This window comes from Girardinichthys multiradiatus, chromosome 20 (assembly GCF_021462225.1).
Source record: "Girardinichthys multiradiatus isolate DD_20200921_A chromosome 20, DD_fGirMul_XY1, whole genome shotgun sequence".
In the NCBI taxonomy this organism is placed as follows: Eukaryota; Metazoa; Chordata; class Actinopteri; order Cyprinodontiformes; family Goodeidae; genus Girardinichthys; species Girardinichthys multiradiatus.
This window is the reverse complement of record NC_061812.1, coordinates 26,121,204-26,146,739: the sequence shown is the minus strand read 5'-3', so window position 1 is coordinate 26,146,739 and position 25,536 is coordinate 26,121,204. Positions and strand designations below refer to the sequence as shown.

At 38.7% G+C, this 25,536-nt stretch overlaps 1 protein-coding gene and 1 long non-coding RNA gene across 3 annotated transcripts; both read right to left on the bottom strand.

The window, feature by feature from the left end:
• Nucleotides 1–536: 536 nt before the first annotated feature.
• On the bottom strand, nucleotides 537–25,143 carry LOC124857318 (mitochondrial carnitine/acylcarnitine carrier protein-like). Of its 2 annotated transcripts, XM_047348534.1 has the most exons (17): nucleotides 24,987–25,143; nucleotides 24,793–24,911; nucleotides 22,308–22,400; nucleotides 22,102–22,229; nucleotides 21,930–22,020; nucleotides 21,711–21,828; nucleotides 18,839–18,911; nucleotides 9,903–10,168; nucleotides 9,777–9,809; nucleotides 7,757–7,896; nucleotides 7,231–7,337; nucleotides 6,987–7,140; nucleotides 6,800–6,901; nucleotides 6,629–6,703; nucleotides 6,487–6,552; nucleotides 6,236–6,374; nucleotides 537–1,465 (listed from the first exon to the last, which is right to left on the bottom strand). In XM_047348534.1, the coding sequence occupies exons 2-17, from the start codon at nucleotides 24,895–24,897 to the stop codon at nucleotides 1,341–1,343; spliced, it is 1,815 nt and encodes a 604-aa protein (XP_047204490.1). In that variant the 5' UTR covers nucleotides 24,898–24,911; nucleotides 24,987–25,143; the 3' UTR covers nucleotides 537–1,340. The 2 variants fall into 2 exon arrangements, with proteins under 2 accessions (XP_047204490.1, XP_047204489.1); XM_047348533.1 differs by lacking the exons at nucleotides 537–1,465; nucleotides 6,236–6,374; nucleotides 6,487–6,552; ... (5 more) ...; nucleotides 9,777–9,809; nucleotides 9,903–10,168 and adding exons at nucleotides 13,462–14,035; nucleotides 17,037–17,161; nucleotides 18,651–18,760 and having other exon boundaries at nucleotides 24,987–25,141.
• LOC124857319 lies at nucleotides 23,242–24,768 on the bottom strand. The gene is made up of 2 exons (XR_007035567.1): nucleotides 23,877–24,768; nucleotides 23,242–23,792 (listed from the first exon to the last, which is right to left on the bottom strand). It is a non-coding gene; the product is annotated as an uncharacterized LOC124857319 (long non-coding RNA).
• Nucleotides 25,144–25,536: the final 393 nt, after the last annotated feature.

The window sequence follows — 25,536 nt, the reverse complement described above, 5'->3', positions numbered from 1 at the left end:
AATGGACCAGATCTAAGCTCATATTTCCATTTACCACAGTGACCAATCAGAAGCCAACTTCAGCTTTCTGCCATTTTATTTGGGAAACATTTAGATCAGCGTTTCTCAAACCTGGTCCTGAGGATCCCTTGTCCTGCATGTTTTATATTTCCTTTCTGCCACACCTTAATTGACTGGTTGATAGCAGGCTTCTTTGGTGGCATGTTAAGGTAATGCAATCATTCAAATCGTTTAGGTGAAGCAGAGACACATCTAAAACATGGTGGACAGCAGGCCCTGAGGACCAGGTTTGAGAACCAATTGTTTAGATAAAACCTGTATACTGCATGGGTCACTTCAAGGTAAATTTAAAGTATTGGTCAGTAATCTATATCCTGAAGAGCGTTGTGTTACTTTGTGAAGTGGAGCTGTGCTGGCAAGCTGTTTTTGACAGCTTAGATTTAGACGGCAGCTTTCTTGGGGGTAAGTAGAGAAAATGGTTTGGATCCATGAAATAAGCAGACAAATGTTAACAAGAAGACCCCCAGCAAGAAGACCAAGGTTTTATATCTGAATTTATTTTACACCATAAATGTTTTTTTAATACAATTATATAATTATAAATTCTTTAGCAAATTCTCAGCAACAAGAACAATCTTTCATGAAAAATCCTTGCTGTATTTAGGAGGATTATCTGAGACCAAGCTTGCTTCTGATTAAAAGCCGCTGAATGTTTGTGGCCCCATTTACTGTGAAATTAAAATAAAAGCATAAAATGTTAATAAAAGATAAATCCTTTATGTAGTTCCTCACCACAAAACAATTCCAAGGGCCACATGTTGGACACCTCTAATTTACAAAGGTGGAATATTCAGGTATTAAACAACATTGTTTTGTGTCATATCTGTGTTTTTGTTAGTTTTCTTATTTTTTGGCTAGAAAAAAACCTAGCTCAGCCTAACAACCTCCAACTGAGATGATTCCTTATTTTCTTTCCAGGTTTTGTAGTTTATTTGTTTCAAATACCGATCTAATATGGAAAAACCCAAGAATAAATATTTAAAATTAAATAAAACCCAGCCTTATTATCCAGACTATTACAAAGCACAAGTTATTCAGGCTCATGGAAGCTCCTGAATCACCTTGGTTTCTTAATAACCTAAAGCTTGGTTTCATACTATAGTTTATTTCAACAGAGGACCTCAGTAAAACTTTGGGTTGACAGATACATACAGAGGCTTACTGCTTTGTTTTGTTAACAGTATAAAGTTAAAAAGGGGAACAGTTTGTGTGTTAAATGCACCTGTGAGGGATCAGAATAGAGCTACATGCTATTATTTACACAGTTTAGATGCAGTGTACTAGTGTTTTAAATCATCACTGGAGCCAAACAGCGCCACCAGCTGGTCCTCATACTGGGAGATGTTCCTCTTCATGATGTCCATGCAGGGCCCCAACAGGCGCTCAAACGCCTGGATGTCAATCACTGAAAGAGATTTTTTTTTATTATACCTTTGTTTGGCTGGCATCCTTTTATTCGAACATTAGCCTGATCTGTCTATTTAAAAAGCCTAAAGAAGGACATCAAAAGATGGTCATAATGAGTACAGGTACATTTCAAAAACTTAAAATACTGTAAAAAAAAAAAAGTTCCATATTTTTTGTCGCTCATTTCAGAAAGTTAAACTCATATGTAAATTATTTACACATAGAGTAACATATTTCAAGCTTTTATTTCTTGAAATTTTGATGATAATAGCTTGCAGATAATTAAAACCCCAAATTCAGTGTCTCAGGAAATTAGAATATTGCTAAAACGATAAACATTAGAAACTCTTGGTGTCATGCCCTAGTCAACTAATTAGTTCAAAATGTCTGCAAATGTTTCCTGAGCCTCTAAATGGTCTCTGTCTGGGTCAGTAGGCTGCACAATCATGGAGAAGACAGCTGCCTGACCGGTGTCCAAAAGGCAGACATTGACACCCTCCACATGGAGGGTGGGCCACATAAGGTGATTGCTAAAGAGGCTGCTTGTTCATAGAGTGCTGTATCCAAGCATATTCATAGAAAGTTGAGTGGAAGGAAAACTTGTGGTAGGAAAAGGTGCACCAGCAGCAGCGATAACCGCAGCTTTGAGAAGATTGTCAAGCAAAATCCATTTAAGAATTTGTGGGCACTTCACAAGAAGTGGCCTGATGGTGGAGACAGCAAATCGCATGGGCTACAAATTTGGCATCTGAAGCCACTCCTGATCCAGAGACAACATCAAAAGCACCTTACTTAGGTTAGGAAGATAAAGAACTGGACTGTTTCTCAATGGTCCAAAGTCCTCTTTTCAGATAAAAGCAAAATTTGCATTTTATTTGCAAATCAAGGTCCCAGAGTCTAGAGGAAGAGATGGAGAGTCACAGAATCCACGTGGTTTGAAGTCCAGTGTGCAGTTTCCACAATCAGTGATGATTTGGGGTGCTACCAGGACATTTAACAGCACTTCATGCTTCCTTCTGCTGACAAGGCTTATGGAGATGCTGATTTAATTTTCCAGCAGGACATGGTACCTGCCCACTGTGCCAAAGGTACCAAAGACTGGTTCAATGACCATGGTGTTACTGTACATTACTGGCCAACAAACCGGCCTGACCTGAACCTCATAGAGAATCTATGGAGTATCATCAATCGGAATATGAGAGACACCAGACCCAGCAACAGAGATGACCTGAAGGCAGCTATCAAAGCAACCTGGGCTTCCGTTACAGATCAGAACCACAGGCTGATCGGCTCCATGCCTCGGCACACTGATGCATTAATTCATGCAAAAGGAGCCCCAACCAAGTACTGAGTGCGAAGAATTAAACACACTTCAAAAGCCTAACATTTCTGTTTAAAGTATCATTTTTGATTGATTTATGCAATATTCAAATTTTCCGAGAAACAAAATTTTGGATTTTTATTTTCTATAACCCATAATCATCAAAATTAGAAGGAAAAAAGGCTTGAAATATTTCTCTCTGTCAGTGGTTCTCACCCTGGTCCTTAAGGCACACTGCCCTGCAAATTTTAGAAGGTTGTCTGTTTTTCTGTAACATAAATACACGTAAATACACGTTTCTGCAGGTGTAGAAGCAATCTTCTGAGGTGTAATCTTGTATTCTCTTTATCCTTCTTTCTTAAGTCCATTAATTAGCCATCAATTGAAATCAGGTGTGCTGAACCAGGTATACCTCTAAAACCTGCAGGGCAGCGTGCCTAGAGGACCAGGGTTGAAAAACACTGCTGTGTGTAATGAATCCATGCAATAAGTTTCACTTTCTGAGATGAATGACAGAAAATACTGAACTTTATCACAATATTCGATTTTTGTACTGTACCTGCATGAGTTAAACTAGTTTTCATTTAGTTTAAACAAGAGAATCTAAGTGAAATTGTTACCTGTCTTTAGTTGGGCCAGTGTGAAGGTGCTGAAATGTGCAGTTTTAACACGTCGCTGCCCAGTTTGTGACACGTGACCAGCCTAACTCTGGCTTTGCTGTTAAAGTGTTCAGTCGGGACGGATAGAAGTGGCTGTTCTAGATTTTGACCTTGTTGCCTGTTGAAAAACATTGATTTGTAGGACAGTAGTTTCGCCCCTCCTAGTTTTATGGATGAAATTCAGCTTCTAACATATGCTCTGTTACTGATGAACAAAAAGGGTCGCTGTCTGAAATGAAATGCTAACAGTAAAATGAACCGTTGCTGTATTTAATGCTAGCCTTGAAAATTTTTGGGATATGTGATAGACCAACACAAAGTAGTGTAAAGTATTTTACAGATAAAAACCTGACAGGTGTGTTGTTCCTTTGTGTTCAGCCGCCCTGACTTAGTGCTTTCTACAGCTACTTTTCAGTTACAGCTGCAAGACTTTTTGGGTACCTTTCTACCAGATTTATTTTATAGTTTTTGCTCATTCTTCTTTGCAAACTAGCTCACCTCAGACGGATCGGATGTGTGTGTTTGTGAAGATCCAATTTTGAGTCTCGGCTCAGGTTTTGAATACGTTTACGTCTGGACTTTGACTGGGCCATTTCTTCATGAATATACTTTGACCTAAAGTTATGGCACTGTAGGTCTGGCTGAGTGTTTAGGGTTGTTGTCCTGCTGGAAGGTGAACCTCTGCTCCAGTCTCATGTCTCTTTTTTGCAGGTTTTCTGCCAGTATTGCTCTGTTTTTAGCAATCCCACAGTTTTTAAGCTGTTTTTAGCTATTTTTAGCAATCCACAAGATGATGCTAACACCAGCCCGTTTTACCATGGGGTTAATGTGTCTTCATATAATGTTAGAGAGAGAACCTTCTTCAAACACAATACAAACAATGCCATAAGAGAACAAAAATTTATTAAAAAGGAACACCTAAACTAAGTTTATGATAAAAAACTGACTAATAACTAGCTTGTCTGAATAAAATAGTCTTCAGCTGGCTTTTTAAAGTTATCTGTATTGTCAAAACAATGTAAAGACAGGAAAGTATGTTCCACAATCAAGTTGCGACTGCTTGAAAGGAGAGATTTTCCTGGGTTTGAGGAACTAACGTTACTCTCAGCTTAGATGAGGTTCTGGGTTGACGTGTAAGGCTTTAACAGGTCAGAGACGTAATTTGGAGTTTGACCTCGCAAAGCCCTAAAGGTTAACAACAGGATTTTAAAATGAAAGACTAATAGGTTTGTTGTAAATCTATTCTCCGACATGAGCATTGAATCACTCAAAGAAATGATCCATGAGTTTTTTATGCATTTACATGCATTTAACTTTATTTAAAAACTCATATTTTGTAAATGTATGCATTAAAATGAATTATTATCTACATAATTTAATCAATTCTAAAATGTATTAAATATATTTAGTTAATGCATACTAACATGGTTTAAATAATCAAAGTTGTAAAAACAAACAAAATTTATGTGATGTGAAATGAGGAAATTTAGAGTATTTATACTTTATTAATACTAAATTCATAAACCTGAGGATTATGCATTTCAAATAATTAGGCTGTATTACACTAATGAATATGCATCATGTAAGGTTTATTTGGTAGGTTTGTGTTAAAGTTTTCTAAAAAAAAGTAAATGGGAATTTGTTATGTAATAAAATTACATAAATCATGAAATTAGTGTTAAATATTTCTGTGAGGCTACTTTTCTGAATAATGCTCTCCTTGCCCATCTTGTCAGTTCTGGTGGCGGCCAATGTCTTGCTAGGTTTGCAGTTGTGACATTTTCAGATCATGGATTGAACATAGTTCTGTGAGATGTGCAAAGCTTGGAATATTGTTTTCTAACCTAACTCTGATTTAAACATCTCTACAACTTTCTCCCTGGTCTGTCTGCTGTGTTCCTTGGTTTTCATGATGCTGCTGGCTCAATAATGTCCTGTAACTAACCACACAACAGTGGATTTATACCGAGATTAAAGCACAGAGCTGGACTCATACTTACTGTATGTGCCTGCTTGCTGGATTTTATTTCATTGGATTTTATTTAGGGTCAGCTTAAAAAGGGGCTAAATGCAAAGGATTGTCAAACATTTTTTTGTCTTTATTTTTTGTTAAAAATTTGAAAAAAACAATAAATAATTTTTCTGCTACCTCACAATTATGTAACATTTTTATGTTAGTTTATCCCTTTAAATACCACAAAAAACTGGTTAAAATGTGACTAATTGTAAAATAAAAAGTTCAAGGGGTATACGTACATGTGCACAGCAAGGTAACTAAATAAATATATAATAATGGCGTTAGAAGGTTCAACAGAAAATAAATGACAGTTATAAAGCTTCACGAGGGACTAAAAACAGGCAGGATTCTGTGGTGCAATCATGGCAATGACTCAGAATCTCCTTTTGGAAATCACAGCTCAGCCTTTAATTTTTAGCCAATTAATTAAAACTCCATCGTGCAACAAAAAGCACATGATGCAGATATATAGTTGTTTTTGGCCTACGCGTTAGTGGAGCTTGTTCTTGGTTTAAAATTCAAAAACTTGCATCAATGATAGCTGAAGTTTTAAATATTTAACTTTCTAAAACACAATAATTAGTCTCCTCAGCTTTTGTTGTTTTGCATAAAAAAAGAGATAAAATGTCTTAATTTCCACCTCAAAAATGTGGTTTTTGGATTGGATTTATGCATTTGATTTTATGTTCCAGAAACCCAGCTTTCTCCTAACAGTGTGCTTCAGATCCATTTGTGCATTATGATGAAATGAATGATGGTTGTTTAACAAACCTAAACATTTGGTCGCTCCCACAGCGTAGACAGATGCTGCACGGGGTTTATTTGTGACCAGCGCCAGCTCTCCAAAATACTGTCCTCTGGAGCAACGAGCCACTTCCACCTCTGTGTTATCCTGCTGGCCAGCCTTTGTCTGCAGCAGACACAGGGAAACACATCGGTCAGATTGCAGAGCTGTTTTCCCCTAAAAGAAACTGAAAATACATGTAAATATGTTGATTAAAGTATTATTACAGTATATTTACTTTGGTTCTGATCAGTATCTTCACCTCCCCTGATTCCACAATGTAGAAACAGTCAGCTTTATCACCCTGCAGCAACAGAGGAAAATGTCATCAATATAAATATATTTAAAATGTCTAAAAGCAACCGAGTTAAAGCTCATACCTGTGCTATAATGCGATCTCCATCATTAAACGTTCGCACTCCCAAAACATCAACTATCTTCATCCTCTCAGAGAGCTAAAGTGAAGAAGTACATAATTCATCCAAGATGACCTTGTTGATGCATCTTTATGATCAATTTGTTTGCATAAAGCTTCTGTCTAAATTACAAACCTCTAGACAGTTCAGAAGAGGCACACACTCGATGAAGGCCTCATACATCCTCCTCTTCTTTGCATTGTTTTTCACAATCAGCCTGTGAAATGTGGCTCGATCCTGACGGGGCAGCAACGGACCTTTTGGTTGGTTTCAGTTTGTAACACATCAGGTAACTCCATCAGAACCAGTGTGGTCCACTCACCAGGCCCCACAGAGTGCCCTCGTCTGTTGCTACGATGGTGGCAGCTCGCGGCGTGTTGTACATGAGGGCCAGCTCCCCAAAACTCCCCTTGTTGTTGTACTTCCCGACACACACACTCGCTCCGTCCTTCGCCACAAAAATATCATACACACCTCTGGAATAAGAACATAAGTCAGTTTAATGCCAAAGACAGCTTTATCCACATTAAATATATACTTTTTTTAAACTGTAGCATCTTACTCACTTGTCTATGACATAAAAATTATCCCCGTCGTCGCCCTGGTCTATGATGTGGTCCTGAGGTTTGACCAAAACCTCAAACATGGCATCCAGGACCTCAGAGAACTGGTCCTGGTGGACAATAAGCAAGCTTGTTTTGCACGTTTTAAAGTCAAGCTGGAATAAAGTGTTTGAGGAATCATTTCTAAATGCTAAAATGCTAAGACAGTACATCTGTGAACATTTGTAGCATATCTAGTATCTAAAAATCCCCAATAAAAGTCCCCAAAATATATACGATGTGAGGTAAAATTGATGTTCTTTATGTTTATATTGTAATATGTATTAATCTATCAATAACAAATGTGTGAGTTCAAAATTTTAATCATCATCCCTGGATTATTTGTGAGATGGGTGCAGATCAGGGATGTTTCACTGCTTTACCAACAAAATGTTTAAACTTCAGCTGTCTGCTGAAGGTCAGTCATCATCAACAAGAATGTTACACACTCTCCATATCTCATGTGAACACTGATTTCAGCTGTTTTTACCTTCTCCAGAGTCTTAAACAGCAGAATGTCTTTGCATGCATCCTGAAGCCGTTGACGCTGCTCATCTGTTTTGGGATGCACAACCTGAGGCTCGGTGTTGTCGTCCGCATCGTCGTCGGGGTCATAAGCCTCTGCACAAACTGAAGCAGAACAGACATGTTTATTTACTTAAGAAGTCCTTCATTTTGATGTTCCAACTATGTCCCCTGGATGCATTAAAAGATGGTTATCTTGACATTGCTGGTGAATGCACACACATGTGTTCACACATACGCACCTATACTAATAATTAGGGATGCACGATATATCGACATTGACATTGGTAACGGCCGATGTTAGTAATTTTTTAACATATTGGTATCGTTCCGATAAGTAAAACTGGGCTGATATTAATAACCGATATTTATTACCATCTTGTAGCATCTCTGGAGGGGGGGAAGCAGAAACGCAACGTCAGCTGTGTGGTCGTTTTTTCACGATGTTGGAAGGGTAGTGAGATATAGACTGTATATAATATCGGTAAATACTGGTTATCACCCATAGCAGCGATATTAATATCGGATATATCGATAGCAGCCCGAATTTTGGTATCGGTTCATCCCTGTTAATTATCCAAAACGTTGAAGGTCTTACAAACACAAGTTCATATTTTGTTAATGCAACTTGTCTACTCTGATGCCAGATGCAACCCTGATTAATGAAGACAATCAAGCAATTAGGATACCATCTCCAGATATCCTCTTTGGCAGGGCAAAGCTGCCCAGGAACATCTAGACCAACAGCTTCCTCATATAATAAGCCTGAAATGATGCAAGAGGGAAAAAAGAAAGCTGCCAGACAAATATTAAGTATCAACATATTTTTTTACACTCTTTTAATGAAATCCATTAATAACTTTTGTACATGCATAGCAAAGTTTCGTAAAATGTTTAACCCCTGAAATGCCACTCTTTCCAGAAACCCTTCCAGAAAAGCAGCTTTCTCCAATCATATATATGCAAATTTACATGGTGAAGGGTATTATTCTTATGAGGGTGTGAAAAACTGGCAGCAATATTGATTCAACTAAATTTCTCAACCAGGGTCTGTTGGACACACACAAGAAAGCTCTCTTGAAGACTCCCCTGGAAATATTATGCGTCTAAATATATTTTTCCACTTATTTTTAAATAAATGTCCTGACCATACAGAGCACCTATTTAATGATTTTCATTACATTTAACCCCTTATATTCCAGTTTTAGCAATTTAAACTTCCATTTAACTTTTGTATTTTATGCAAACTTTTTGAAAAAGAATATTTTTTTCAATCCTATACACCACCAGTCAATAGTTTTGACACACCATCTTATTCAATGTTTTGTCTTTATTTGTATTCCTGCCTCTGGGAACTCCTTCAGGACTGTTGGAAAACCGTTTTAAGTGACCACCTCATGAAGCTCATTGAGAGAACACCAAGTTTGCAAAGCAGAAATCAAAGCAAAGGGGGGCTATTTTAAAGAATCTAAAATATGTTTTGAGTTATTTCACTATTTTATAGATACTTTTGCTTCATAGTTTAATGTCTTCAGTAGGTATCTCCAATGCAGAAAGAATTAAAAATAAGGAAGAGCCCTCGAATGACAAAGGTGTGTCCACACTTTTGACTGGGATTGTTTATGCAAACTGTTACATAAAAATATCATCATTTGGTTGGTGGAAAACAATAAAACATGAATTGTTGTTGGGATTTCCACCAGAAAAAAGAAAACAATCAAAGTCAAATTAAAATGTATTAAAAATGCTATTTGAATGAGAGTCAGTGGCACAAAAGAAATGCTCAAAGGACACAGATTTCTCTATTTAGACTTGAAAAAATACATGAAAAATTAAAACTCACTCCAAAATACACAACCTGGACAATATTAATGTGTTTGCATCAACATAGTAAAAGGTATGCAAAAATAAATAAAAAAGAACAAACATGAATCAAGGGATGGTTAATAGTAATTGATAATCAAACATTTGTGCTGCTCACTGACCTGCCACTCTGCGACTTCTACCAGTCCTGGACCCTGAAGAGAGGGCAAGAGGTTAACGTATTAAACTATTTCACACAATCAAGGCCCATTTGATTAGCTTCTGAGGAAGGTTGCTGCAGGACTTACTGGGAGTCTCCTTCACCTCCTCATCTTCATCGTTTTCATTAGATTTATTTGACACTGGTTCAAAAGTGACCTCCTTCCCCGCTGGCTTGCTGTTGTGCTTCCTGGCTTGCTGCTCGTTCTTTTGGTTCTCGAGGATTCGTGTGAAATGCTGAACAGCAAACTCCACCAGGTTAGGAGGCTTGCGACGAAGCACCTCCACCGTGTACCCCTGCAGCAGCTCCTTCAAACCAGCTGGGATCTCTACATTACTCATTATTCCAGAGGTCCTGGAGGTCAGAGGCTGGACACTGCACCTAAAGAAAAGAAAAACTTCTAGCAGAAGTTAATCTTCACAGAGCTCAACCTGAAATATGTCGACCTCATCGGTTTGAACCATCAGCACAGAGCACAGCGACTCTGCCCTTTCCTCTAAATCTCTGCACTTTATTGATTTCTTTATTTGGCACAGCCTGCCGGCAAATATTGACCAGCAAAGTCCGCATCGTCTGTAATTAAAGGCCGTTCAATATGTCAGAACTTGGTGGTTTGGCAAAGAGGAGCACTTTCAATGGCTTTTCTGACACCATCTGACAAATAAAAATAAATCAAACTGAACAAAACATTAAAGCATCTCAAAACTTTAAAGACAGAAAGGGTTTTTTTAACAGAAAAATAAGGATTTTTCCAGACTCAGATTCCCAGATATGTCCGTTAATTTTAAATTATTTTACAAGTTTAAGTATGAAGATTACCTGTAATTCTGTTTTAAAATCCAGGGGATCACTGTGAAGCCTTATTTGGGTTGTGTCATTGTTCTGCAGCTATATGCTGTACAAACAAACGTCTGAGTTGTGGTCAGAAGTTTATGTTCACAAACAAGCCATGCAATCAACTCTGATGATGTCTATTAGCAAGAACTCGGCACACAAGTTTAAATTTGCTGTGGATTCTCTTAAATACATACAGGGTCAAAATTATATCCACCCCTGATTCAAATCTTTAGATGAGGGAAATTACTTAAGAAGTCATATTTCATGTTGCTGCATCATGACCAGGTTTTAATTAACGCTTCGAAATGCAACAAGGCAAAAGCAGGAGCCAGAGACAAAACAAATGGAGCAGACAATTTTTGGGAATTTGCTTCTAAATTCAAACAGGTTCATCAGCTGATCAAAAGTCACGACTTTTAGTCTTAAAATCTAGTCCAAATCTGTTTAAAATTAAAAACATTTAAAATAATTTTCTCTCAGACATTCACACTGTCATCACCTTCTGACTGATCGTGGTAGGACTGTTGAGAAGCACAAGCAAAATCTCTCACAATGGTTTATTTCCACCAAGGTTGGACGCAGTAAAGGAAGGTCATTTTAAATTCCTCAAAAACATCCTGAGGAGGCTGGGACAAAAAAAGTCACGTGGTAGAGCCAAAACCTTTTCACCCAAGGTAAGCTGGAGGATGCGACTGGGTGTTGGCGAAGACAAAAACAGAAACAGATTTCATTTCCAGACCTTTGGTGAAAGAAAGCAGCTGTGGAAACTTTTCTACCAGCCAACTGGAAACATTCACATCAAGCATTTTTTAAAACTATTTCCAAACTATGGATCAACCGATGAAGAGCCTGTAAAATGAGGTAAATCCTCCTAAATGTGAATGCCGTTTTCGATAAGTTGGACCCTCTACCTGTTTTGTCTCCTGTTTTTCTTTTTGAAGCTCAGGTTACAATCCAGCAGCTGAAATGTAAATACTTGTAGCTTTTTCCCCCCGATTCTGGGATTTTAGTCAAGCGTGCATACATCCCCAATGATATTTGTATAAATGTTCCTTAGTCAGCTGTGCCTTGACCACACATCATCATCAAGCTTCTGGCTTTAACCTGGCTGAATATTTGACCCCAGAAGCTCGATGTCAGCCTGCTTTCAATGAGACAAATTAGTGTTTGGGATCATTGTCCTGTTGGGCCACCTGACTGTGTCCTAGCTTTAACCAATTAGCTGCTGATTTGACGTGACGTTAAAAACATTGGATGTAGACCTAATTTATTTTTCCATCTATTTTGTGCAAACAACCTGTACCAATGGCAGCAAAACATTCCCACAGTATGATGCTGCCACCACCATGCTTGACAGTTCATCTTGACTTGCCTCTCTCCAGAAGACCATGTCCTGTTTTTTGGTTGCCATTCTCCCAGTGTATGATGATGTGAAACCTGCTTCTCTGTTGAAAGTGAGAAAACTGGAAGCTCCTGGTGTAGTTCGAACCCCCGCTCTGTCCGTCTCAGTCATTGTGTCCTTGGGCAAGACACTTCACCCGACTTGCCTGCTGATGGTGGTCAGAGGGCTCGGTGGCGCCCGTGTACGGCAGCCTCACTTTTGTCAGTGTGTGAATGGGTGAATGACTGATTGTAGAGTGAAGCGCTTTGTGGTCTCTGGGGACTTCATAAAGTGCTAGACAAGTGCAGGCCATTTACCATCTCCATGCGAGGGTAACACGTTTAGAGGTTCAGAGACATATCAGAACAGCTTGTTCGTCAATGCAGGTGTTTGAACTTGTGATCTTGGAGTTTCCCCATTGCTCTAATTATTGGTCAATCTAACCGGTGCTACTGAATAAGTCCTCTCTATGCTGCCTAAGAACACCACAGTAAGAAGAAGGTATCAGGCCTGGTGAAGTTAAAAGATATCCAGGAAGATGTAGCCGACTGTTTGTAGATTTTTGACCCTGCGTGGATTAAAGAAAATCCCAGATAAATTCAAACTTGTGCACCTGAGTCTTGATTTTAAAGTGAAGTTTTAAGTTTTATAATTATTCCAGCCTGGAACAGAACTGTTCAAATAAAATAAATTCAGCTGAAAATTAACACCACGTTAATGCAGATCATGACCGTAGCTCAAGCTGCTTTTGCTCATCTGGATTTCAAGCCAAATTAATGCAAAAGTTTTTATTTTAAGCCCTAAAAGATTAATTTAGGAAATCTTGTCTTCCTACAATGGAAAGAAGCCTACAATGATGAATAAACTGTTGCTACGGCTCCTCTGGCTCCAATTTAGATTGTTTTTATAAAGAAAAATAACTAAAACATTTAGTTTTTGTTGAATTAGCACAGGAAGCAGTAGAAAAAGAAAGCTAATGTTGCTTAAGAGTGAAGTTAAATTTTTTAAGACCTTAAAGCACATTTCTTTAAAGACAAGAAAATGGAAGAAGCGAGGAATGACCAAACCTTCAATATAAGACACAATGTAATTTCAGACCTAGCCTGGAATAACTGGGCTTATTTAAGGGTCTAAAATAGAATTAATAATGTACTGAAGACATTTTGACTTTTAAAACCTTGCAGAAACTCTGCACGAGATACCAAGTTTAATTTTTTATATTTTCTATTTACAAATATTACCCTCTAAAGTAAGCATTAACTTATATGTTTGCCTTTTAGAGAACTAAAACAGTTTGAAGAAGAACATGAAGAAGGTGCATCCTTTTAGAGACCAAGCAGGAAAGCTGCAGATGTGATTTCTTTCCTGTAACCCTCCCTGACTGGAAACACGGAGACAAAAGTATAGAAAGAAGCGGCAACACAACAGATTTAGTTAAAGATGGATCTGTTTTATATTTTCTTTACATGCTGACATATACATAATGTTTTCATTCAATCGATCTCATTATAGTTGCCTTCACATATTCACATTATACAAACAGCGTGAAGTACGAGTGCTCGCTGAATGATGCAGACGTGTCCAGGAAGAAGACAGATACACCTGAAACGTTCCCCTGCTCAGTGTTGAGAAAAGCTAAGGCACCACATGTTCATTTCACTCCCTTTCTATATATAAAAAAAAAAAAAACAAACAATAAAGACTAAAAGGAGCGAGAACATTCGAACGGTCTTTGCTTGTGTGTGAAGTGGCACCATTACAGAGTGGACCCGACATCTCTGAATTCTCAGCGGGTCTGAACCATCCCTCTACAGTACCAACAAAAACAATCAAGTAAATTACTGGAAAACAGATAAAAATCTCTTCGTTTCTCATGACTCTCTCGGTGTGAGCGACCGATTGTTTCTGGTGTTCCCAGACGAGGACACTCCGAGGCCATGTCACAGGTCCGGAGCTAACCAGTTCAGGAACTTCATCGCCAGCTCAAATCCCAAGAAGCAGGCCTAGGAACAAGGAATAAAGACATAGTTTGCTCAGAACGATAACTTTCTGACAACATGTATAATATAATCCGTGATGTTTAATAACGATTAGGCCTTAATTTGATTGAACACATGAGTTTAGATGTTTCCATTTCCCAAATACTGAAGCCTTTTCCAGAGTTTCCCAGAGCTCCACTTGAACTCTGTTGTTCCAGTTTTCTTTTATAGCGTCCCTCTGTTTTTTGATCATAATTATTTTTATTATTCAGAGTGGTTACTAGCTGCTAAGTGGCTGTTGAGCGAGAAAAACAGATTTAAGCATTTCTATGTCATAAACTAACTCGTTCTAAAGATGGTGCCGTTGCTCCATCATTATCATTTAGATTATTGTAATTTTAGAGTTTAGGTGTCTCTGATGAATGCCTAAACTTTGTAATGAATTTGTTTTTCCATCCTAAGTCTAGAGTTAATTATGAAAAAAGTAGAGAACAATTTTCTATAAACGTTTACAGCTGTAGACATCAGAAAGTGATAAAATATCCCATAGAAAAATTATCTTTATACTATATGAATCAGTAACTTTGTCGGTTTCTATGAATAAACCAAGATCATTGATATATTTAAAAGATTGATTATGCATGGAGTTTAGTACAATAACTGTATGTCCCATTGAGAGCCTTCCATGTTTAAAAAGAAATCCAGTCTTTATTGCAGCTCTCTAACATTCAGCTACATTTTTACATATTTACCCCCTGTTCTCTGGCTTGTTTAACTTCTTTTGAACTTTGTAAATATTTCTGTGGCAAACAATATGGGCATCTTTATCAAATATGACAGATTATGACCCTTGATGAAATCACATTAACTAACAGTGACTTCCTGCTAGTAGATAATAGTTATTATAAGAGCATAACCACATTTCCTAACTGTAGGCTTTGAGTCATTCCTTTGAGCAGCTCATTTAATGGTCAAATAGTTTAGGTGCGAAGAGACATAAACCTGTGACTAATACATGTGTTTCCAGGTTTATATGTTATATCCAGATCCCATTCCCCTCAGGAGATATACAGGTCCTTCTCAAAAAATAAGTTCATTATTTTCCATAATGTCATGAAGAAAATTTAACATTCATATATTTTAGATTCATTGCACACTAACTGAAATATTTCAGGTCTTTTATTGTCTTAATACGGATGATTTTGGCATACAGCTCATGAAAACCCAAAATTCCTATCTCACAAAATTAGCATATCATTAAAAGGGTCTCTAAACGAGCTATGAACCTAATCATCTGAATCAACGAGTTAACTCTAAACACCTGCAAAAGATTCCTGAGGCCTTTAAAACTTCCAGCTTGGTTCATCACTCAAAACCCCAATCATGGGTAAGACTGCCGACCTGACTGCTGTCCAGAAGGCCACTATTGACACCCTCAAGCAAGAGGGTAAGACACAGAAAGAAATTTCTGAACGAATAGGCTGTTCCCAGAGTGCTGTATCAAGGCACCTCAGTGGGAAGTCTGTGGGAAGGAAAAAGTGTGGCAGAAAACGCTGCACAACGAGAAGAGGTGACCGGACCCTGAGGAAGATTGTGGAGAAGGGCCGATTCCAGACCTTGGGGGACCTGCGGAAGCAGTGGACTGAGTCTGGAGTAGAAACATCCAGAGCCACCGTGCACAGGCGTGTGCAGGAAATGGGCTACAGGTGCCGCATTCCCCAGGTCAAGCCACTTTTGAACCAGAAACAGCGGCAGAAGCGCCTGACCTGGGCTACAGAGAAGCAGCACTGGACTGTTGCTCAGTGGTCCAAAGTACTTTTTTCGGATGAAAGCAAATTCTGCATGTCATTCGGAAATCAAGGTGCCAGAGTCTGGAGGAAGACTGGGGAGAAGGAAATGCCAAAATGCCAGAAGTCCAGTGTCAAGTACCCACAGTCAGTGATGGTCTGGGGTGCCGTGTCAGCTGCTGGTGTTGGTCCACTGTGTTTTATCAAGGGCAGGGTCAATGCAGCTAGCTATCAGGAGATTTTGGAGCACTTCATGCTTCCATCTGCTGAAAAGCTTTATGGAGATGAAGATTTCATTTTTCAGCACGACCTGGCACCTGCTCACAGTGCCAAAACCACTGGTAAATGGTTTACTGACCATGGTATCACTGTGCTCAATTGGCCTGCCAACTCTCCTGACCTGAACCCCATAGAGAATCTGTGGGATATTGTGAAGAGAACGTTGAGAGACTCAAGACCCAACACTCTGGATGAGCTAAAGGCCGCTATCGAAGCATCCTGGGCCTCCATAAGACCTCAGCAGTGCCACAGGCTGATTGCCTCCATGCCACGCCACATTGAAGCAGTCATTTCAGCAAAAGGATTCCCGACCAAGTATTGAGTGCATAACTGTACATGATTATTTGAAGGTTGACGTTTTTTGTATTAAAAACACTTTTCTTTTGTTGGTCGGATGAAATATGCTAATTTTGTGAGATAGGAATTTTGGGTTTTCATGAGCTGTATGCCAAAATCATCTGTATTAAGACAATAAAAGACCTGAAATATTTCAGTTAGTGTGCAATGAATCTAAAATATATGAATGTTAAATTTTCATCATGACATTATGGAAAATAATGAACTTTATCACAATATGCTAATATTTTGAGAAGGACCTGTACAGAACCACCTGCTCCAATTTGCACTTATCCACAGCAGATCTTTAACAACCAATCAGAGGCCAGATAGTTTTTACACAAGTTCTAAGCCTCCCTGTCCTTCAATGCATCAATAAGACTGTATTCAGAGGCTTTAAATCACTGCACAGCTCCAACAAGCCTAATGTGGACCAAATCCTCCTTTCAGACACTTAACTCACACATTACATCACTAACATGTGAAGTACCCAAAAAAAGATTGCCTACAACATCTTCATGGCTGGATCTTCGTCATGATTTTCTACACTGAACATTGTTACATCTCCTGAGGTTCATCCATCTCAACGTTTCTAAGCAGAAGAACAAATCATGGACACTCACTGCGTTTGCAGGGAAAGCTCTGAGCATGACAGCGTTGAAGCCTTTGTATAGAGAGGCAACCCCCTCTTCTCGGATCAGCTCCCGCAGAACGTCTCGGAAGCCGTTGGGATACTTTCCTTCAGGAGCTGATGGAGAGAGAGAGAGATCTGAGGTTCAGCCTGATGCAGTGTTAGATTCCTCTGAAACAAACGCTTGGATTTTTATTTTAGAGGCAGCTTTAACATATAGAGCTGTGAAATAAAGACAACAAGGAATATCAACCAAGAGATTGGCTGGAAGACACATTTAGAAAACAATTCACAATTCAAGATTACCATTAGCTCATGTATTAATATACTTTGTATTTCATATACAATACAAAACGCATTTCCTAAAAATATTAACTGGCCTAAATTAATCAGTAGTAAACATACTAGGTACAAATATATCAACTAGAAGTAATAAGGAATAAAAAGTAAACGTAACATTAGGACTTATGTCGGCACAGCAGATTATTAATAATGTATTTTATTTTTTATTTTGAGAAAATGTTTGCGGATCTACAGACAACTTCAGAGTGGGAGCTGATTCCAATGTTTGATGGATTTGAATGAAAAGGCTGATTGTGTAAAGGTAGAACATCTCTTTGGGACGACAGGTTTTGTGCGAAGTGGACCTAGATGTCCGAGTTGTTTGGTTGAAACATAGTTGAATACATTTCTTTAATCAAGCAGGAGCAATATTATTAGCAATTTTGAAAATCATTCGTAAATTGGAAAAATGAATTAGGTTATCTAAGCTTAGCATATCTTATTTGCTATGAATATTAAAATGGTGATAATGAAGTGTTTTTTTTAGTCTAATACACGAGATCTGAGAGATTTCAGTGTGGTCTCATTGGCCTCAGACCAACAGGAAATGCAATCAATTATGTTTTTTGACGTTTACCGTAAGACAGGAAGCTTGTAGCCAGTCACTTATTTTATCCATCGCAAATGAGTGCTCCATAATCTTGGAAAACGTGTCTTGTAGTCTCCTATTATCCTGTAGGCACACTTGGCATGACAGTCACAGCTTTAACGTTAGTTATAATCTCAGAAAGGAAACGCAGACATAGTTAACAAAAGTGAGGAGAATTACTCTTAATTTTAACAACTGTATGAATCCTAATTTCTGAGCTGTAAATCGCCACAAAAGCTGCTTGGAAGTAAAGTGTTGCTTCATCCTGCCTCCTCAAAACGAACCTCCCTGAGAGGATGTGACCAAGTCTCTGTGATTCATGCTGAAAGTTAGAAAAGGAAATAACTAAATATGAAGATACTGCTGAGTAAAATTCATAAAGCGCAAAATGGCAGAAAATAAACCTAGTTATGGGGAGCCAATGGTCAGTTAAATCTTTAACTGTCCGCACATCAAACCTAGTGTATATCAGAATCAGCTATTTGCGTCTGTTGTAATTTATTATTATTAAGCAACAGCTGGGCCTTTGTAGCTATTCTTTCTCATGACCTTTTAAGTATAACATTTATTGGAACCCATTTTAAATACAGGAACATGCGATGATAATGTAGCAGCGGATGATGTTCACATTCTCCAGGAAAACAACGGCTAAATCGAATTTTTGAAAAAGCAAACCTGTTTGGAAGCGGGACTTGAGTACATCTGGTGGGATTGCAACGGCCCAGTTGCAAATCCCGGCCATTCCTCCGGCGAACAGCACGCTGGGAATGCTGAGCTCGTTGTGGCTGCGGATGGAGGACACCATGTCTATCTGCTCAGAGGACTTTCTGTGAAGTGAGAACCGAGGATGAGCGAGTCCTCACCTTTTTCCTGCTGGTGTGAAGAGGTTCTTCAGCCACTCGTAGGACATGAAGTACATGCCGCTCGCTGGAACATCTGGGGGGGGAGCAAATGAGTTGTGAATGATTTTCTAACATAGCCCCAAAACTATCTATGTTTTTCCAACAACTTACCAGTAAAATTACGACTTTAACAACAGCTTATTTAAAATATATTTTAATAGAGACACTGCAAGTTCATCTCAATAAACCTGTATGCCATCAAAAAAGTATTTTACTGTATTTTGGTAAATCAGTTCAAAGAGTGAAACCAATATTACCTAGATTCAGTACACCCAGAGATGTAAGTCAAGCATTTAGTGCTGTTAAAGTTGATGATTATGGCTTAAATATAATGAAAACTAATGATTCAGTTTCTCAGAAAATTGAAATATTAATAAAAAGGGATTTCTAATACATAAATGCTATGTATTGGTCTAAACAATCATGGAGAAGACTGCTGACTGGACAGATGTGCAGAGGACAGTCATTCACATCCTCCACAAGGAGGGTAAGCCACAAAAGGTCATTGCTAAAGGTGCTGGTTGTTCATGGAGAGCTGTAACCCAGTATATTAATGGAAAGTTGAGTGGAAGGAAGAAGTTTGGTAGAGAAAAATACACAGACTACAGACCCAACAATGCAGATAAACGAAGGGCTGCTATTAAAGCAACCTGGGCGTCCTGAACACCTCAGCAGAGCCACAGGCTGATCACCTGTATGCCAGGCTGAATTGATGTATTAAGTCATTTATGCATGCAGGACTTAGGCCCACAATAGTGCCCACATTACACACTTCAGACTCCTTGCACGATTTTTTTTCCTTTCACTTAACTTTCTTTGAATAAAAAATTGGATACAGCTAGCAGAACAGCAATGACCCTATAGTACAGAGATCCCCAAACCCCGGTTCAAATCCGGACCCAGAGAGCGTTTTGTCTGGACGGCAAACCATTTTCTCATTTACTGTGTAGATACAGACATTTTATTCCTTTCCGGCTGCCCGACTGACTTTTGAACAGGCGCGACAGGCAGCTATGCAGGTCAGCGATATTCTGGTACACACCCCAAGCCAGAAGGTGGAGGTAATGCACCACATCGTTGTATGCCTACCATCAGAAAAAGACAAAGAAGAAGCTATGTGGGGTCCCTGAACGCAGGTTGCTAATGCTCCTTTTCAACTGGCTTGCTGTAGGAGGCGCTGCTCCGCTCCACTCAGTTTCGCTCTACTCCATATGGTACCAGTTGTGTTTCCACTGACCCACTGGCGGCTGAAGCCCTGCCTCCAGCCGTCAGTGTAGTGCTGTGGCGCTGTTAACATTACTGCTAATAGCTGTTAAGTAACTAGCTTGGGAGCTCACGCTTGCTCACAGTACAATGACTTGTTGGTGCACAGATGAGTGAGTAAAAGAAGATGACTGTCAAAAATACATAAAGTGGACTATAAAAATCACACATTTAAAGATGAATGGACAGAAGCAACTGCTTTCCTTTTAACTTCCTTAGGATATAAAGCCAGTGTGCCTGATATGTTCTGAATCAGTTGGACTCATAAAGAGTGGAAATCTAAAGAGACATTATGAAACCGGACATAAGAACTTCAACCAAAGCTGTCCGTCTGGGTCTGACTGTAGTACAAGGAGAATAAATGAACTGCAGAGCCGTTACACCAAGATGTACAAACCCAGCTGTGCCATTCAAAGTGCGTTTCATATTTGTAATTAAATTGGATTGCACTTTTCTATTCAGCAGATAATTTCATGGGCATATGAATAATTGATGAGTGATTAAAAAACAAAAAATTCTAGTGTTATTAAATAGTGTTTAATAGTGTTATTAAATGTTAAATAAAAATAAAATATATTTGTCGGTTGATTTAAAATGTTCGGACCCTTAAAGTGTTTGGATGATGGAGGTAGTGGACCTCCTGCTGTTTTAGTTGGGGACCCCTGCGTTAGTGACTTAGCCTCCTTGTGGAGGGCGTCACTGTTTGCTGGACTACTGGTGCATCACTAGTCCATCCTATGATTGTGTGCAGACCAAAACATAATGTTTCTGACTTAAAAATAATAATTTACTGGTCTTACACAAAATTCAAATGTTTGAAAAAGCTGAATTTGGGGATTCCATTAACTGTAAGCCATCATGATAAAGATTAAGTAAAATAAACTCTTAAAATGTATCACTCATTGTGTGATGAATCTACAAAATATATGAGTTTCACTTTGAGAACTAAATGACTGAATTACCAATTTATTGAGGTGCATCTTTATTATATAACAGCTGGAATCTATGCCAACAACTCACAATTTATTTTGCTAACGCAACTGATGCAACTACAGGACAAATAACTGATTTAAAGGTGGTAGTTGGTGTTCTTCAAAGATAAGAGGCCCCCAAAGGTCCAAAGTACAAACTGCACACTGAGGGTTGTTATTCTGATGTCACCGTTTTCTGATGTTTAAGCTGTTTACATTGTTTTTTGTTGGACTACATTGTCCATACGTTTATGATGTAGCCTCAAACACAGAATAGGAGCCACAGAGATTCATCATGTTTTTAATTGTGCAGAAACAGAGCTGTCGTTTTCTTCCTAGCAGATAAGTGTTCCATCACTCCTTCCAAACAAGCTTAAACTCTGCTGCGGTCAGTAATGAAACGAGCTGGCCGAGCCTGTGTTTGCAGATAAACAAAGATAAGTTTCAGGACCTCGCCTGCAGAAACGGGACACTCCCTGTTTCAGATCTGCAGCTATGCTTGACTTTACCCTAATTAACCTGTGCTTCTACAATGTGATCTATTCATCATAAATGTGGGCACAAAATATGAGAGTAACCTTATCAGAATGAGGACAAACCTCTCATGAGGGTCAGAGCTGTGCCTTTGTAGATGCCTCTGATCCCAGACTGTCTGTACAGCTGTTTGACGCAGTCCATTGGCCCTGCATACTTCACCTCTCCCGTTGTTGCCTGAATCTGAAAAACACACATACATTTTCATTTCAGCCCGAACCCAGTTTCAATCATTCAACATCTTGGTTAAAGCTTAAACCCTGGTTTCCTGAACAGTAACGGACCTGTAGGAGACATTTGATGCGCTCTCCAGGAGCCATGATGGCTGTGGTGAAAACGCCCGATAACATCCCGGCGGCAAACAGCTGTGGATACCTGGAAGAGACCAGAAGAAGCTGAGGAAGAGCCTTTAGGTGTGGAGCAAACAGAACCACCTGAGGGGAATCAGTCACCTACGTTAGGATATCGTCAGGCGTCCTCTGCTGGAGTTTCTTGCCCAGTCCAAATCCAAAGAAGCAGACGGCAAACATGGGCGTAACTCCGATTATCGGGGCTGCCATCCCTTTATAGAGTCCTTTTACACCCTGTGAGGAAACATCAGCGTGAGGAGGAAGGAAACTTTGGATAATAATGCATTAATGAAAACAAGTCTGCATGCCTACCTCTTTGGCTAAGGTCTTTTTTAAACAATCAATGGTTCCAGCATACAAGAGACTCTCTCCAGGTTTGGGTTTGGGTTGAGTTTGTAGGCGAACCTGAGAGGAAAGAACATAAATCCCTTTATGCAGAAGCTGAAGGGACATAAAGGTTTCCAGCAAATGAAATCTTTTATTTGTAGGAAAAATTTAATTCTAATACAAAAAGTTTATTCATAAATGAATAAATCATGAAAGGAATTAGATGAACGGTGACATCAGGAAGCATCTGTGTAAAAACGAGGAGAAACCGGCAGATGATGCTGATGGTTGTCCAAATTTTATGCCAAACGTTTGGTTTACCTCTTGCTCCTTTAACCAATTATTAGTTATGAAAAATAGGCCACATTATTAAAGATGAGGATTTGAAATATGTGCAAAGGCCTTGGGTCAAGACTAAATTATTTTGTTTCTAAGTAGAATCATGTTTTTCACATTTATTCAGGCTTTCTGAAGGTCTTTAAAAAGTTTTTCTTTAAACTTTGAGGGGTCACTTTCAGTCCAGTAGTGGACCATTTGCAGAGGACTATTTTTGTTTGTCTCTTAACTCTGAAAGTTAAATCATTTAAGCATAAAAAGGCTCCTAAACTAAAGGGAACTAAGTGTCATGTATTCACTTAACATGCAGTTGGGCAGAGAAGCTGTTTAAATATTGAGCTTTCTTCACTTTACCAGCATCCTGCCACAAGCTCACATTTTATTCCCTTTGCTTTAACGTTAAATAAAAACAAACGATAAACTGATTAGGCTCTGATTGACCAATACCAATTTCCAGTTCTCTAAACTCTGACCTGCTGATTTGGATCTTTTTTCTAATGACTATAACAAATAATACAGAGAAAATGTCCAGCAGATTTTCTTGGTAGGTTTGGATAAAACAGATTTTATGCATCACATTATACAACCTTAAACTTTGTCATTTTTATTAAGCTCAAAGTGCATCAAAGCAAATACTGTTGGATGATGCGTTTATGGACCGAAATAAATAGGGAAAAAGTTTTAGCCAATTAATAGGAAAATTGTCTGATTCTGATCTCTGGCCAATTGATTGATGCATTGATTGATCTTGTAAACATACCCTTGGGTTTGATACACAGAAAATGTTTTGCAGAAACAATACTGGTAACAAACAACGACTCTGTTTATCTGGCACTGCTCATGTTATAACTGCACTTACATGACCAAAACATAAGTACATGTGATTGAAATACACTCACAAGCTACTTTATTAGGCACACCACAAATAGTGAACCAGTCAGTGACATGGTAGCAACTCATTGCAAACAGGCATCTAAGATGTGGGCATCAGAATGGAGGAGAAAGGGTATTTAGGTGATTGAACGCGGCAGGATTGTTGGGCCACAGCACTTGATTACATCCTGTTGGTGGCAGTCATGTAGACAAAAATGCCTTGTTGATGTCACAGGAGAATGAGTAGGCTGGTCCAGATGTCTGAAAGGCAACAGCAGCTTAAGTGACCACTCATTACAATCAAGGCATACAGATTACGATCTCTGAACGCACAATACCTCGAACCTTAAAGAAGATGAGCTACAGCAGCAGAACACCACATCAGGTGCCACTCCAGCCTACTCAGGACAGAAAACTCAGGCTACAATGACAGGTTGGTCTGATGTCTCTTGATTTTAGCTGCGACAGTCTACGCCATGAAGAATTACGGCAGCTCTGGAGTTAAAAGTGGGTCCAACTCGGTACTACTGAAGGTTCTACCAGAGGTTTCTTTCTGCTAAAAGGGAGTTGTTTGTCTCTACTGTCACCACATGGTAGCTCAGGAGGAGGTATTGCTTCAAAGTCAATGATTCGATAGAATCAGCCTGCTTGGGATCTTAGGATATAGAATATGATCAACTGAAGAGGGATTCACATCTCAGGTCCTGTTTCAGGTCTTTGCTGTTCCCTTTTTTTATTTTGTAAAAGACCTGACGTCCATCAGCTCCTTTTCCACTTTTTTAACCACACTAAAAGAGACTTTCGTAAAGTATATAGAAGAACTTTAAAAGATTACAAGAAAATCAGACTTAGAAATGAAAAAAACTAGGATAGGTTTAAAGTTATTGGCGCAGCACATTTAAACTGATCTGCTTCCTGGTAAATTTAGTCAAACTCGTAAACTAACATGGACATATGATGCAAGTTAATGTATGAGGTCTCGTTGATCAGTCCAAGCTGTTGATTGGATCACTGGTGTCATTTAATAAAAGCACCTCATTTTTCAGGTGATCTCTCTACCTAAGCAGCATGAATCACGTGACATCCTGAATCTGGGTCAAAGGTCTGCAGCAATGACTGACACTGAACACCGCAGGCTGTTATATGTTTATACTTGAAGTCTCTGCTGAACCCGGATGCTTTTTGTTGATTGCTTCCCCAAGCAAGGCGGTGAAAGAAAAAAAAACAAAAAAAAACAGACACAACATTTAACAGTATTTACTTTGATGGTGTCCAGTGGGTGTCCGGCGAAAACTAGGCAAACCCCTCCGAAACCTCCAGCGAATAAGTTCTTCAGCGGGCTGATCGGTTGCTGCTGTTTAGCCATTTTTACTTCCCGCTCTGCAGAGAGAAAAACATGAGAAATGTGGCTGTAGGAGACATGGATGAGAGGCCAGTAAAGACCAAACATCTCACCTGCTCAACTTTTCCTCTGAGAAATCCGTTGGAGAGCTGCTGCTGCTGTCACTGCGGTCTGCAGGACCTTTAACCCACTTATTAACCCGAACTGCTTTCACTGTGACACAACCATCCAGCGGTACGAACATCTATACTGTCCGGGTAGAAACTTCCAGCTTTAAAATCTTACGTGGAGAATTATTTAAACCTCCTATTGTTTCTTTTTACTATGCGACATATTACCTATATTTTATAAAATTAATAAAATAAAGAATTATAATACTGTAATATCAATAATAAGTAGTAGTAGAGATAATAAACATTATTAATGTAATAAAATATATTTATAACTAAAATGACAGCTTATCAATATATAATTTTACATTATTTCTATTAACAGTGGTTGCATATATATATATATATATATATAGTGCTCAGAGTGCAACAGCATTAGGGCTGCAACTAACGATTATTTTGCTAATCGATCAATAATCTGATAGCAAAAGGTTCTTAGCAGAAGATTTTTTTTTTTCCAGCATTTCGACCAGGTTAAGATAAAACTACATCA